The sequence below is a fragment of the Canis lupus genome, chromosome 19, assembly GCF_011100685.1.
Source record: "Canis lupus familiaris isolate Mischka breed German Shepherd chromosome 19, alternate assembly UU_Cfam_GSD_1.0, whole genome shotgun sequence".
NCBI classification, from domain to species: Eukaryota; Metazoa; Chordata; class Mammalia; order Carnivora; family Canidae; genus Canis; species Canis lupus.
The window spans coordinates 20,725,463-20,741,556 of NC_049240.1; the positions used below are offsets into that span (position 1 = coordinate 20,725,463).

A 16,094-nucleotide genomic window follows, 5' to 3' on the forward strand; every position below is an offset into this window, starting at 1 on the left:
GATCTGCCCAGGTTACCATATTAGTAATGGACAGAGTCTACATTTGAAATCAGGTCTATTTATTTCAAAGCACAGGCTTTTATTCACTATGTGATGCTACCATTTCTATTCTCTCTTTTTTCCTGAATTTCATACAACATTCCATGAACACCTAGATTCTTTCATTATTGAAATCGACCCTTCCTTTACATTGAGTGAACAACTAACTCCAATCTGCTTGGTAAGAAATAGATCAGAATGCTTAGTGAATTGAAAAATGAAGCAAGTACAGCCATCAAAAAAATCAGAGTCAAAGATAGTAGTAAAATATATTTGAGACTAGGGAAATTGCCCATAGATGTAACCTTGAAGGTGGTGATGTCATAAGGAGGACAAAGAGAAAAGGAATGTCCAGGCCTTGGCATGAGGTCCATATGAAAGACTCTCTTCCTCCTGATAGAAGGCCAAGTCATTATTTTAAAAATGCAGGCTAGTTACCATTCTCTTTATTTAACCAAGGTGGGTATGGGAGACCAAAATATGTGGGATGCATGCTGGGAACCACACTAGGAACATCACAGATGCCTCACCCACCTGGGTTTCTCAGTGATTGAGCATCTGCCTTTGGCTCAGGTCGTGATCCCTGGGTCCTGGGATCGAGTCCCACATCGGGTTCCCCACAGGGAGCCTGCTTCACCCTCTGCCTATGTCTCTGCCTTGCTCTGTGTATCTCTCATGAATAAAGAAAATTTTTCAGGGGAGGAGGGCGGGGGGTGGGAGTGAATGGGTGACGGGCACTGGGGGTTATTCTGTATGTTAGTAAATTGAACACCAATAAAAAATAAATTAAAAAAAAATCGAAAAAAAAATTTTTTTTCTCACAGCCCTCCAAGGCCCATATTTTTTATCATCCACAGGCTGCAGAGATGAAAATGGGAACAGAGGAAGTCTCAGAAATGGTCCAGTCATACATAGGGAAATCATGCAAGAGGTTCCAACCCAGGCCTGCCTTCATCAGAAGGCCATGTTCTTCCTTCCATACCATGTTGTACCCTTCCATCCTTAGCCCAAGAGACATGCTAACAAATAGCAAACTCATTTCCTGGTTGTTAGGACCTTGCAGACCATATTCAATTTATAAGGGGAATATGTTCTTCTTTTTTTTTTATCTTTGTAATTATTATAGCATTTAGGGACAGGAGAAGACTTTCCTTTTCTTACTAGAACTATTTATTGTCCTGGGTGCTGCTTACCTCTCAGCGGGTTTTACAGAGCCTATGATGTTCTACTAAAAAGATTTTTAGGGGATCCCTGGGTGGCGCAGCGGTTTGGCACCTGCCTTTGGCCCAGGGCGTGATCCTGGAGACCCGGGATCGAATCCCACATTGGGCTTCCGGTGCATGGAGCCTGCTTCTCCCTCTGCCTGTGTCTCTGCCTCTCTCTCTCTCTGTGACTATCATAAATAAATAAAAAAATTTAAAAAAAGAATCTTTAAAAAAAAAAGATTTTTATATAAAGATAGTGTTGTTTTTCCACTAGAGAGTTGCATCTATTGAAGGGCTGAATTTTTATTTCGAATGGTTCATTATGACAAAACAAGTTGAACATTTTTCATCTTTCACATATTGCTTTTGAGATATGTCCTTATGTCTATTCAAGGGTTTTTATGTGACAAAATCTTTATCAATTTATTTGTTAATGTTCTTTGAAAGAGACTCAGTTCCCAAAAGATTATCTTATATACTTTATATTATACATTGGTAATATTAGAAAATGTAAGTGATCACAGGCATGTTAACTTCATATTTAACCCAAGGTCTTTGATATAGAGAGAACACAGATTTTTAGAATTCCAAGTTCGGGATATCATCATGGTCAGGTTCTGGTGAGAGCTCTTTTTCTGCTTGCACGCGGCTGCCTTCTCACTGTGTACCCCAAGGCATGTCCTCAATGCATGTATGTACACACATACAGATCTCTCCCACTTCTTACAAGACCATCCATCTTACTGGATTAGGACCTGACCTTGATGATCCCATTTAAACTTAATTACCTTCAAAAGCTCTATCTCCAAACATGATGATACTGGCAGAGAGGGCTTTATGGTAAGAAGGCGGGAAAGCAGTGGGAGGGAGACACAATTTCATCCATAGCAGTAGCAAGCAGCACTTAATGCTTGCCACAATCTTTAGAAAACTACTATGAGATCATTCCCATAGTAAATATTTTGGTATATTTTTGATCACTGTTAATATGAAAAAATTTACCTTTTTTTCTAGAAGGAAAAAACTAAGAAGAAATAGCCCCTGAAATAAAAAAACATATTTCATCCCTGTCATGCCTTGGTCTTACATGGAGGAATCAATACCCTCAATCAATCTATTCAAATGAATAATCTGAGTTTAGTGCCTAATTTTTCCAATTAGCCATAAAAAAGGGGGTAGGCTGACCCAGGTTCCATTTTACCTCAGCTCACCCTCAGGCTTCAGCTGGAGACTCTCTCATCTTTAGGTTGACACTACAGAATTTAACAGAATTGAATAAATAGTTGATTAATTTCTACCTATTTTTCAGTCAGAATTAGTGAATTTTGGCTTGTGTGTAATAATGAGGGGAATTAAATGTTTCTTCACACAGAAATTCTATTTCTCTAGTTGTACAAGATGTTACTAATAGTGAAAATTGGGGATTTTTCTCACTTCTTTCATACACTAGAAACTTGTGTTCACAAGAATTGAAGTCAAATGGAATCTTCCTTATCATTTTTGGTATTCATTAGAATACTAAATAAGTTATTTTTCAAATAAAAATTACTTTAAAAATTAAAGTACTTTAAAGTACTTTAAAAATTAAAATAAAAATTACTTTATTTTTAAGAACAGTATCTACTTGGGGCCCTTGGGTGACTCAGTGGTTGAGTGTCTGTGTTTGGCTTAGGTCATGGTCCCAGGGTCCTATAATCAAGTCCCTCACCAGGCTCCCCAGAGGGAGCCTGCTTCTCCCTCTGCCTATGTCTTTGCCTTCTCTCTCTCTGTGCCTCTCGTGAATAAATAAAATAAATATTTTAAAAAGAGAGAAGAGTATCTATTTGATAAAATATTAAGATATTTGTACTAGTAGAAACCCGTGAAAAATTTAGAAAAAGGGACTGAACTTAGCTCACACCCTCTTTAGACATCACATTCCTCATCATTAGTTATTAAGGAATGTAGAAATGAAATAAAAAATGAATTTAATTTGGTCAAAAGATGAAGATGACTATTAACTCACTGTCATGAAATGACGAATAGTTACAGAATAGACTATGACCCCTGCTCCCAACATTTGTAAGAGAATGCCTCTATCTTAGAAAACAGGATATCTCCCTAGAATCCTGCAAAACTCCCCAGTTCACTGGGGCTTACCTTCTGGCATAAAGATTAAGGTAGTGGAAAGCAAGAAGGACATCATGTTAATACAACTATAATAAATGACTATTTTTATAAATAAAAACTGCAGTTCTCCTCCTCTTCTTCTTGAGTCAGTTTACAGTAGATTAACACTTTCTAATTTCTGCTTAGATAATCCAATTGGGTCAGTGATTGAGAGTAAAGAAACACAGTAAGACCTTAGAAGAATCTATTGAAGTATAAAGCTTTGTTGTAACACGTTTTAAATATTTCCAAGCTAGCAACTGGCTTTATTAATATAATGCCTTGAGATTTATCCTCTCACTCCCAATATAAATCCCATGAGAAAGCTGGGCTGATGGCTCTGGGGACAGAAATGAGGCTGAGGTTAGGAAAGATGAAAAGGTTACTTCACGGTCAAGTGGTTACAAACATGGGCTTATGAGTTAGGCTGTCTGGGTTCAAACCCTGTTTCCTGCATTTGACAATTTATTTAAACTTTCTGTGAGTTTCCTTATTTGTAAAATGGAGTTATTAGAGATCATCTAGTGTAGTTGCTTGAGGATTAAATTTTTTATATTTATATTTATAAAATATTTAGAACAGAGCTTGGCATATGATAAGTGTTCAAAACGTTATAGGAGAGTAGAAACCACACTCTGGGCTCTAGGATAATTCCTTGGTTCAACTAATCCTGGTGCTTTATTGAACTAAGGTTATTGGATGGCTTTTTCCAGGTCAATGTATTTGGAAGTTTCCACACAGGATCTTAGGTGTCTGTATATACACAGATACCTATATTAGAAAGAAAAAAATCTGTAAAAACAAGCAGATACCTGTCTATCATTCCCCTTGGGCATATATTTCTGACATGACAATGCCTTTGGAATTACTATCTAGAAAAATGATTTTATCTGTTAATTGACTATGTTCCATAAAAATCTTCAAGCACATAGATACAGGCACTTGGCTGTAATGTTGAAATAAAAAAATGTTGAAATAAAAAATGTGGAAAGATGTTGGTATCCATCATATTCATATTCATTGTGTCCTAAGCTTTGAATCTACATTATCCTTCAAGTGGGCTTCCTAAAAGATTATTTTTATTTCATAAATCCCACTGAAGTGTTTTAGCTCTAATTGTTCCATGAATCAGTGGAGTCGTAGGGATTTTTGCACATGAGGTGTCTTTCATCTCAGTTTAGTTCAGTGTTTTCCACATGTGTTTCTGAATACTAAGGAGTTCCAGAGTGGAGGATCCAAGTTCCCCAGGCATTCCTTATAGGACCTGTAACTGTTTAAATCTCAAGCCCACCTGCGAGTCAAAGTTGTGAATTAACCAAATTAATCAATTAATTAATCAACCAAAATAAATCAATGGTGGTTTTCATCTTTGAGGTCAAAGAAGATTAGGCAGAAATTATCAAAAACCCATTTCACCCCTTCTTACTCCTCAGAGAAATGGGAAGTATCCATGACTTACATATAAGACCTCCGGACCACTGATCTTGGATTGATTGATGGACAGATGGATGGATGGATGGATGATTTTTCAGTTGGGCTCAGTCTGTAGGCTAACAATTTTTTTTGTTTTAGCCAGAATCTATGGGAAAATGGTATGGACAAAATTTTAAGAAGGCAAATTGAAAATAACCTATGCTTTAAAGGCTAGAAAATATTTTTAAAATTAAGGTTGAAAGTAACTTTTAAATCTTTCTGATCCAAGCTTGTTTTTTTTTTGTTGTTGTTGTTTTGATTTCATCTCTCTCCCTCACACTCTTTAAAAGGTTTATTTATTTGTTTGTTTGTTTGTTTGTTTATTTATTTATTTATTTATTTATTTATTTATTTTAGAGAGAGAGCAAGCATGAGTGGGGGGAGTGGCAGAGGGAGAGAGGAACCCGACTCCTCATTGAGTGGTGAGCCCTACATAGGGGCATGATCTCAAAAGCCTGAGATCATGGCCCAAGCCAAAACCAAGAGTTGGATGCTTAACTGACTGAGCCACCCAGGTGCCCTTGGTTTGTCTCTCTTAAGAAAAAAATTGTATAACTATTTTTATAAGTCATGTATCAGGTACCTTTGTTCAGCCCCTCAAACACTTTTCGAAGTATGCAAGTCATAAATGAATAATTAACTGCAATAATAGCCATAAAAATTATGTGTAATAAGTACCAAATCCAGCAATAGCAAATGAATTAATGGTTTTCCTACAAAGCTCTAAAATATACAGTGGTTACTCAAAACTCACCATTCAAAAATATGGCTGCTTGCTGCCATTAGAGTGTTTTCAGGTTTCCAAGCCAGAGTTTGCTCAACACACACATTGCAAAGGCCCATCTAACCATTTGCTGTGTGTGCACAGAGGGTAATAGAGATGTGGGAGACCTGATTTGCCCCAGAGCATGAGAACTGGTCTCTAATAAGCACAGCTACTCCCATAACATTTTTGAAATGTACTAACAGAGGTCATGTTTGGGATCTTTCTAGGTATAAGAAAAACTTTAAGATAAAAAAGAAAATACCACTGAACACCATGTGGATTGCCAACTGCATGGATACAGTGGGAGATGCCAACATCCGTTCTGGGAGGTCCTTTGTGTTGGGCTGGCCCACGGTGAACTTCGTGGCCACCTTCAGGTAAGACCGATGCCTTGGTGTCCTGTATCTACATGGCTTGAAAAGGATAACATTGTAATCTATTGTCTACCAAGCTGGTGACTCACTTTTTGACCTCCCATGACACTTGTTTTGCCTTGTACTCGGCCTAAGAAGGTGCTTATATCCACATGGAAACAAGTTATGTATAGTGGGAACTACTGGAGTAATTTCCTTCAGTTTTGATCAATGGTTTTTCAAATGGGCTCTAGTAGCCACCTGAGGAGTTAGGAGTTCTAGTTCTGTGGAAGGAGAATCAACAGAATGAGGTTCAAAATCTCCTCTCCAAGATCCTGCCCTCTGATTCCCAGGGAGTATCTGCATTTTTAAATCACCGGAATAGATTTCTTGAGCAAGTACTATTAAAGGGTCCAATTAAACTTGAAAAATTGCTTTTACACTCCCACGTTAATTCCCTTAACAACAGTATGTAATTATACAAATAAACTGATCATGCCGTTGAATACTAGGTTGCCTGAATTGCTGTGTACAGATTATCTTAGTTGGTGATGATCTAAAACAAAATATGATTCCATTGAGTAGAGGTTAGTTGTGTAAGACACATTCTTAGGCTGACAAGAGGATGGGGAATGTGGATCTCGACCCTGGATATCCTGAGTAGACACCTCTGAGTTTACAGGGATCATGCCACACTTGCATCTCTGTTTGAAACATCCACACCCCAAGCCTCATTCCTGTTTTATGTGGTTGTACTTAACATACTGCTTTCTTCTCCTCACCCCACTCCACCAAAATCTCACAGGTCATCATAAATGTAAGACAACAAAAATCTTTACAAGTTGTTAATTTATTAATCCTATAATGCAGCTGTTGACTTAATGAAAAATTTTCAAATCTTATTAGGAAGAAACATGTATTTATATCCTCTCTGCAGGTCTTCTTTTCCATAAAGATCATCAGTTCCCATTGCTTAATATCTTCTCCAGGTTGCAAGAGGATGGAAAGAGTTTCAAATGGGAATTAAAAAGAAAAAGGGAATATATAAAGTGTTTGGTAGGGGGATGTCCAAAAAAAAAATTCCCCCTAATAGGAGGAAAATGTGGAAGCCATTTAACTATTAGTTAAAAAGGCTGTATAAATATATAGAAGGCATTTATAACAACATCTGGCACCTAATGCTTTTGTTATTGATTATTATTACTGTTCTGTGGATTGGCACGAGTAACTAGAAGCTGTGTCTATGCACCTAGGCAGGTTGGGACACTAAATGGGCATTCTACTTTCTTGATGCGACAGGTCCTGAAATGGTGATGGAGAGGGTGCGGAGTAGTGTTGCTGGTAGAATTATACAATGTGACAGCCACCGTGGACAGTTTGATGGCTCCTCAATAAGTGAAACACAATTACATATGACCTCCAGACACATATCCAAGAGAAAGGAAAATATATGTCCATGCAAAAATTAATACACAAACATTTGTAGCAGCATTGTTGACAATAGCAAAAGAAAGAAAGAAAGAAAGAAAGAAAGAAAGAAAGAAAGAAAGAAAGAAAGAAAGAAAGAAAGAAAGAAAGGAAGGAAGAGAAAGAAATAAACCAAGTGTTTATCAACAAATATACGAAATGTGGTACAGGAGCTAGGGACAGGAGGGAAGGGAGAGTGACTGCTTAATAGACACATGTTTGCTTTGGGGTGATAAACATGTTCAGTCACGATGATTGCACAGAACGATGAATATACTAAAGGTCACTAATGGTCAATTTTCTTTTATGTGTAATTTACCACAATAAAAAAAATGCTGGTAAGTGGTAAGCCCACGTGTGAATGAGCCTTAAGACATTTGCAACTTTGGATATTAAATGCTGTGAAAATTTTAGCAGAGAACATACTGATCTTTAGTAGTTTTGCATCAGGGGATTGATCTTTCTCAGAAGATCACAGTGATGAAGAATACGGTTTTTAGGAACTAATTTAACATATTACAATCTGCCATATGTATAAAGAAATAAAAATATTACAGGTGTTTTTTTCTGAAAAAGATATTCTTGTTTCTGAGCCAAGACAGTTCCATCAAATTGCTAAATTTCTTAAATGTGATTTAATTTGAATGGTAATATTCTTTATATCCGAATAGCCCTTGCAGCTGCAGGAACACTCTGAGCTATAATTAACCTTTTTCCAGTTCTGGAAACTAAATATCAAAGTGGTTAACAACATGCCCGTGATCACATAGCTTGCATCACATAGTCACAATTAAGTTTTCAGATTTGAAATCAACTTTTCTTCCTCTTTAGGATCTACTTCCCATTGCTTTAATACCACTCACAGATGAGTGGTATTAAAGAAGAGTCCACCAAAAGCCCAACTCTAAGGGGAGTACAATTTACACATCGACATCCCTTAACAATGGGCTCCTGATATTTTTAATCTGGAATGGTGATCTTAATATGTTATAGGAGTATTGTACATTCCTCAATTTTTTTCTTCTCATTTTTTAAATTGCAGTTCTTCAGAACAAAAGGAAAAATGGCGTTCTTACCTTCAAAGGTATTTTGTCAGTGTATTATTATAAGTCTTTAACCCATGATGGAAAAAATGTAGATCTCTTCAAAGCAGTGCCCCCAAACTATGTTCCCTCCCCTTAGTAGAAATTGTTACACTATCCTCCAATGATTTCTTATTTAATTGTACCCTGGCCATTACTACAAATAACCTGCTCTCCTTTACATGCATATATTGCTTATTTTTTATGAAATTCTGGTTATCACTCTCATCTTCCCCCACTCTCCAACCTCATGATTATAGCTAACATTATTCTCAAAACATATTAAATTTCCATAAGTGCAGTTTACCCTACTGAGTAATGCTGAAATCAACTTCTAATTCCTACATTTGAAGGTGCTAGTATGCCCTCTGGTCTAGCTAGGCAGGAAAGCTTTGGTGACTGGATCTGCTGGTCAAATCTCACATGACGAGAGTGATCCATTGTTTTCCGAGTCACAGCTTATTTTCCTGAAATATTTTTGCATGTTTCCTTCCGACCCAAAATTTGGTTTTGCTGAGCTTATTTATATGCATTTAAAAATAACAAAGTACGTTGAAAATATGATCAACATAAATTGATTGGAAAATAAGGTAATTTATCCTACTCTATTTTGGGTTACTATCAAATTCGATTAGGTACATCATGCTAGCCAAAGAGAAGGAGCAGCCAAAAAGCATTCTCCTCAAAATCTTCACTGAGAACATCAAGAACTGTGCCTGTGTGAGTATTTTTAAGACCAACAATTAAATTCTGAGTTCCTAATTCTGACTGAATGAAAAAGATGGAGATAGAGGTGGAGACACAGAGAGGGAGGAAGCAGTGAGTTGGGGAGAGAGGAAAGAGAGAGCAAAAGGTAGGAAGAGAGAGAGAATATTTAGAAAAGTACCATGAGGAAAAATGTATTTTCCCCCTCTCCATGTACCTCTTTATAGACCTAAAAACTGCGTCCTAGGTAATATGAAGCAAGAGGAATACATACTACAGTGCTTAAGCAAGGAAAGAGTATTGGATGTTAAGTGTCTATAACATTTCTCTGGATCCTTCTAATTGATTATAGTGGCTTGTAATACAGTGATTTAGAATCAACCTTTTTTTTTCCAATGGCCAGCACTTACATACAGAATGGTCTGGATTGTCCCCACAGTCCTTTTTCCCCTCCAGATATTTTATTTGGTATAACTATAAACTCAGAGAAAAGTTGTAAGTATAAAAGTAATACAAAAAGACCCCGTATACTCTTTATCTAGATTCACCTAATGGTAACACTTTATTCCATTTGCTTTATCACTTATTTTCTTTCTGTCTATTACATGTATGTGTATACTTACGTTTGAGGGTCATACATACACTATGGCCCTTTTTCCTTAAACCTAAGCATTTCTTAAGAATAAAGATATTCTACAGTTATCACCTTTAGTGAATTTAACCTTGGCATAATACTTTACTCTGCCATTCCCATTCTCATTTTGTCAGTTGACCTCAATAATGTCTCCTTTCTAGTACAGGATCCACTTAAGGATCAGGTGTTTCATTGAGTAGTTATGTCAAATGCAGAGGAGTTTTGAAAAGTCTTTTGTTCCAAGGAATATCAAGATTGAATTGAACTAAGAGGGATGACACTTTTAAGGGATCAGCATATTTCTATTTCTATTTCTTTATACCGTGGGGAGAAAAAAATCAAACCAATTGGCCCAGTTTTGTGTGTAAAATTTGATTTCTGAAATTGTAGTACAGTAGCCAAGACATTTACAGTGATGAACAAGATACTTTGGGTATCTTTAAATGGTATTTTTTTTGTGGTTGTTGTTATAGTTTGAAGTAGCTCTAGATCACACAAAACATTATTTGAAGGAGGAAAAAAAAGGTATTCCTGGCTAAAGCAAAAGCCATGCAAATATTTTGATCTGTTGCTAAGTGCAGGCTAGATGCACTGCATGAAGGAGAGAGAATTCTCTAGCAGCAGAGCACATTCTCGTCTCTGCCTTTGATATCAATTGTGGCAGTGGTTTACATTCAGAACTTTCCTTGGAAAATTACCTTGAATTTTTTAAAAATCAACTTTATTGAGGTATAGTTTGGGTGAAATAAACATTTCTGATGTTCTTTCAACCATTCTTAAAGATCCAAGTTTCCCACTGCACTGTTTCACTTCATCGTAGAAAGATGATTCTTAGCATTCCTTGTGCAAAACTGGTGCAAACAGATTTACTTAATTTCTTTTATCTGAATATGGCTTTATTTCACACTGACTCTTGAAGGATATTTTTGGGGATGTAGAATTTTGTTTGCAGATTTTTTCCTTTTAGTCCTTTAGAGATGTTCCAGTCTTTTGGTCTTGATGCTTTCTGATGAGTAGCCTGTGATTAAACATTAACCCTCAGTAGGTGATTTGTCATTTTTTCTCTAGCTGCTTTCAAGTTTTCTCTTTATTTTTGGTTTTTAGCAGTGTGGCTAGGAAGTACCTAAGCATGGTTTTCTTTGAATCTGTCCTATTTGACATATTCTGAATTTCTTGAATTTATAAATTGATGCCTTCACCAAATTTGGGAAATTTTAATCATTATTACATCAAATATTTCCTTCCTCATTATTTCTCTTTCTCTCCTCCTGACAGTTCCATTCTTTGCATATCAGACACTTTCACATTGTTCAGAGATCTCTCAGGCTCTGTTAATTTTTTGAATTTTTTCCCCCCTTTTCTTCTTCACACTGGATAATTTCTAGTATCTATTTTCAAATCACTACTTCTTTTCATCATCTCCATTATTCAATGTAGCCTCGTCAATAAATTTTTAAAAAATATTTTTTCAGATAGAAATTTCTATTTTTAAATATTTTTCCTCTCAAAAAAGGAAAAGTCATAAATACTTCTTATTTCTACAAAAATAGAGGCAATAGATGCCTCTATTTTTGTTTGCCTCTATTTTTGTTTATTGTGAGCACATTTTCATTTGTATCATTGAGCATTATTGTAATAGCTGTTTTTGGCTAATAGTCTAAGCATCTAGATCATCTCAGGTGTGGCTTCAGCTCCTGAAAATTGATCTCATTTTCCTGGTTCTTCACATATTAAGTAACAGTTTGACTCATGAACAAAAACTAACTTTTCTTTTTCTTTTGAATTATTTCAAAAAATAGTTTGTTTTTCTGAAGTTATTTGTTTAGAGAGAGTTCCTTCTAATGGAATTTGTCTGTTGGGAGATCTTACAACATGCAGGAAAATATACATACATCCCTTGAATTACTATTTGAATGACTATTGAATTACTTTTGGACCATCTGTGATATCAAGCAATTGCATTCAATTCATAAGAAGAAAAATACAATGAAAGGACAAGGAATGAATTATGAAAGAGTTTCTTTTAACTTTGCTTTTAATATTTTCAAGGCCTGTGGGTGTCCACTTGTGCTGTTTCTTCTTTATGCACTGTTTCCCGAAGGACACAGACCCCATTGCCTAAAAATGTTACAAAAACTGTATGCATAGTAAATGTTCTGGTTACATATTCTCTTATTTTAAAATGACTTTTGTAATTGAGATAGTTTTATAGATCCATCTCAGATTCCTATTAACTCCTTTCAGAAAATTTTCTGTAAACTTTTCCTAGTTGTATGGAGCAGTTTCTCAATGTATGGTCTGATAGAGAGCTATTATAAGTATCTACTCACTGGCAGAGTTGTGAATGGAACATAAACTTCTAACATTTCCAGTCTCATTTCCTAGATTCATTGGTTTTATTTGTCTTAACAGATTGCAACAATGGAAGTCTTAGTTAACCATGATGCCTGACAAAGAAAATACAGACTAAATAGTAGTTTTTAAAAAGTGTCTTTCATAGCCCGTTCTTATCTGATTTTACTGAAACCGACTATGTAATTACAAAGGAACTAAGCCATACTATACAAACACAACTCAGTAAGAGAGGAAAGTATCTAGTGCTTTCCTTTAATACTATCCCCCTCCCACCATTTTGGAAATAGCCTTATGGAGCTGAGGGTCACCCCATGTGCCCTCTTGGAATTCTCAGTTTTTCTCTTCCTTGCTTCAGCTGCTGTATTTTGTATGCCACAAATTCTTGGAGGGAAATATATGTTTTACATGTTTCCTACTAGCTTCATGTTATATAAAAAAATGAAAATATAATTAAGGGTTCGTGTTCTACACGTGCTTTACTTTGTCATTACCTGAAAACAAGCTTTACCTCTGGAGTATGGATAATAATTTGACATTTGGTCAGATGCTTTAAATCTAAAAACATTTGTAGCAATTTTTCTTATTTATTTTTTACAGTCTGTAACTGTAACAGTGACAAATTCTGACACGGCAAATGACACTATCAACATGTTACTAACAATGCTGGGAATAACCGTAAGTTGCCTACAAACTATTTTTAGTTTACCAACCAACTTTGACTTTTGAGATTTGTGTCTGTGTGTATGTGTGTGTATGTGTGTGTTGTGCACCTCCCATCATAAGACAGCTGATTATTGTAGATAACATAGTCATATTTTGTCCTTCCAACTTTAAAAATTGAAGGCAGCAGAGCTATAGTATTAGCTTATAAATGAGTGCTATTCTTATATTCCCATTTTAAATTTTCTGCAAATTCAAAGTCATAGCCTAAAATTGGGCTATAATTTGAGAATGCTAATAACAACATGCAGTTTATTCTTTATATTTTTAATACAGACAATAAAAATGTTTCTAAATTTCTTTTTTGTTGTTGTTGTTTCTAAATTTCTAAATATTTCCTCCTCTATTGGACTCTTCTTTCTGTGTTTTCAATTCTGATACGTCCCCATCCCTATTGACCCTAGTTATCACACAAGGAAGAACTCAATCTGTTTAATGAATCCTAAATTACATGTTCTGTTGTACCTTTTGACATAAAGACTACATGGCTACAAGCTACCTCCTTTTGATGCAGATCCTGAGGATGAAGCAGCTCATATCCTTTAGGAACTGGTAAAGACAAAGACAAGTTCTGAATAAGACCATGGATCTGGGGCATTTGTACATAGCACTTTCATCGTGTTTTGGCTTTAACTCTCTGTTCTTTACCTTTTGATGGTGCTCGTGTGAGTTGCTGATATCTTTTTATGAAAGAGAAATAAATTTGAGGATGAGGTTTTATAAGGGAAAAGAGAAGGACAGTGATAGATGGAGAGAACCAAAGGGAGCACTTGGAAAGCACAGCTTCTTATCCAAAATCCTCTGTAAATGTGACGTGACATAATCATAAGATTGTTTGTAAATTCTATCTGACCCAATGGTATAATAAAGCCCTTTAAAACTTCAGAGCAACTAGAATTTGGCAGAAGAGATCAATGATTTCTGTACAAACAACATTTAATAATACATCCAAAATAAAATTGAATTTATATGTACTGACTAAAGCACATCTTTACATACATTTCTACCCTGTATGATATATAAACCCCAAGTAAGAATTAAATCCTGGAAAAGAGAGTGAGTGGTTTGAGAGATGAAGGTGGGGAGATTGATTAATGATTTAACTCATTTTATTTCACGTTTGTGATTTTCTTTGCTTAAAGTGATCAATGTCACTAGGCAAAGAATTTCTATTTTAATGAAGAACTGGGGTTATTTGGCTTTATGTATACCTGATTTAAAGGATTCCAGCATGGCATTTCCAAACCCTACCCTACCTTATTAGCTCTTACTTCTTATTTGCAACACAATCTTGAGCAGATTTAGCTGTGTGTGTGTGGTTGTGTGTGTGTGTGTATCTGTGTCTGTGCCCATCCAAACCTGTGACATTCCTTCATAAGGTGAAGGCCATGATTTTTAATCAAGAGTCAAGGGCACATGGTAACTATTACCAATAATTCCATTTCAAACATTTTTTGTTTTAGTCTCCTGGAAGACTCTTTAAAATAGTTCAGCAATCTTTATAATTTACAATTGGGATTTCCGGTACTACTGGGCAATAATTCTGCTGGGAGTAATCGTTTTCTGCATCTGACATGTTGTCTAGAGTCCTCATCCTTTCTCTCCCTAAAGTGGGGTTTGCCTGCCCCAAAGCCAGTGGCTGACTTCCATCCACTATCTCCTCAAGGTCTCTTGGGCATTTGTCTCCTTTTGCTCAGGGCTGCTGAGCTATTGATGCCTCTCAAGTTACTTTGCTCAGGATTAGTCATAGCAGAGTATATGGCTCTCTGGACAACATGCATCTCTGGGCAGGGACATTTGGAGACAAAAGCCAACACTACCCAAGGAGTCTAGAGACAGCAGAAGAGAGGACTCTGAGATGAGACTTTTACTCCATAGTAAAGGGACACAAATCTCATTTCTTATGCCATGGATCACCCACAAAGTGAGGGGCTGGCTGTACTGTGGTTTCCCGGTCTTTATAAAAAATTACAAGAATCTGGGACAGTCTATTGGAAGCTGTGAGGGGAACTAGTTAACAAGTACTATAGCTACCTCCATGGACCAAATGCCATTTATCCTGGCCCCAATTCTTTCTTTTTGGAAATACAGATATGCTAAGGAAATGTGTTCTTCAAGTACTGTGAAAGATTTGTTTTGACACCTAGTTCTTTTTGTTTCCAAGGGCTCTGAGAAAGACTTCCAGCTGTGGGTGAGTTCTGGCAAGGAAAAACTTCCACTAATTGGTAAGTGTCAGGGAAAATCTAAGATGGGATTGATTGGGTTCAAAATTGTAACTCTAAGATTCAAAGTAATGGTTGTTCTTTCTTAAGCTTCAAAATCCTTAAAAGTGAAAATCACATGCTATATTCACTCACATGTTTATTAAATAATTATCAGGTACTGTTTCCCAGGCATTGATAACATCTCTTCATTCAGCAGCTATGGTTTAGTGAGGGAGAGAAATGTAAATTTTTGTTTCTACTTCTTGTTACCTGACAAACAGAGCTGTCTTGAAAAAGTGTGATTATTTACTATTTACTTACTTATTTTCTCACTTAGGTATGAAAGCAAAATGGATTGGAATTTTTTCCCATACATTTATTTTTCATATTTCAATCTTGAATTCTAGTTCCTAACTACTAAGAAGCCTCTATTTTGTGAGAATCCTCTAAAATCCAGTTATGTACCTGAATCCAGGTACAGATATGTATTTAACACCCCTGCCCTGTGCCCACTTTTCTCTGGATCATAAAGAAAATGAGATAATCACATTTAAACTCTAGTCTTCACTGATGAAATCGCCTGCACTTTGCTGTTTCTCAGGTTTTTTCCATCACTGTTCTTAAGGTTATTGATAAACAGATTGCACCTCTTCTAAAATAGTTATTAGCACAAGTTCTCTGAAAAAAAATCTTTGGATTAGCAAAATTGTTTAGTGTTTCCAGTAATGGAAGGATTTTAAAAAAAGAAAAAGAAGACAGGGTCGGTAGCAGACCTTGAAGTATAGTAATGGATGGTAATGGTGACAATAATCTCTTCTAGAAATCTTAAAGCATTCCTTCTTACATGAAATTCTTTATCCTTTTAATAAACCTGTGAAGCTATAACTCTTTTTCAAATAATCTGGAAATCTAAACAACCAATTTCCTTTTTTAAAAAAAAACA

At 35.9% G+C, this 16,094-nt stretch overlaps 1 protein-coding gene across 18 annotated transcripts in view; it reads left to right on the plus strand.

Moving 5' to 3' along the window:
• Positions 1-16,094, plus strand: part of LOC119864445 (rho GTPase-activating protein 20-like) — a 136,605-nt gene that overhangs the window by 31,494 nt on the left and 89,017 nt on the right. For all 18 annotated transcript variants that reach the window (XR_005373977.1, XR_005373976.1, XM_038564789.1 and 15 more), the window contains 5 exons: positions 5,859-6,008; positions 8,494-8,535; positions 9,169-9,253; positions 12,825-12,902; positions 15,112-15,172. Coding sequence is in view for 16 of the 18 variants with exons in the window: in XM_038564789.1 (XP_038420717.1) it covers positions 5,859-6,008; positions 8,494-8,535; positions 9,169-9,253; positions 12,825-12,902; positions 15,112-15,172 (416 nt within the window). In the remaining 2 variants the exon portion in view is untranslated. The remainder of the gene's footprint in view (positions 1-5,858; positions 6,009-8,493; positions 8,536-9,168; positions 9,254-12,824; positions 12,903-15,111; positions 15,173-16,094) is intronic.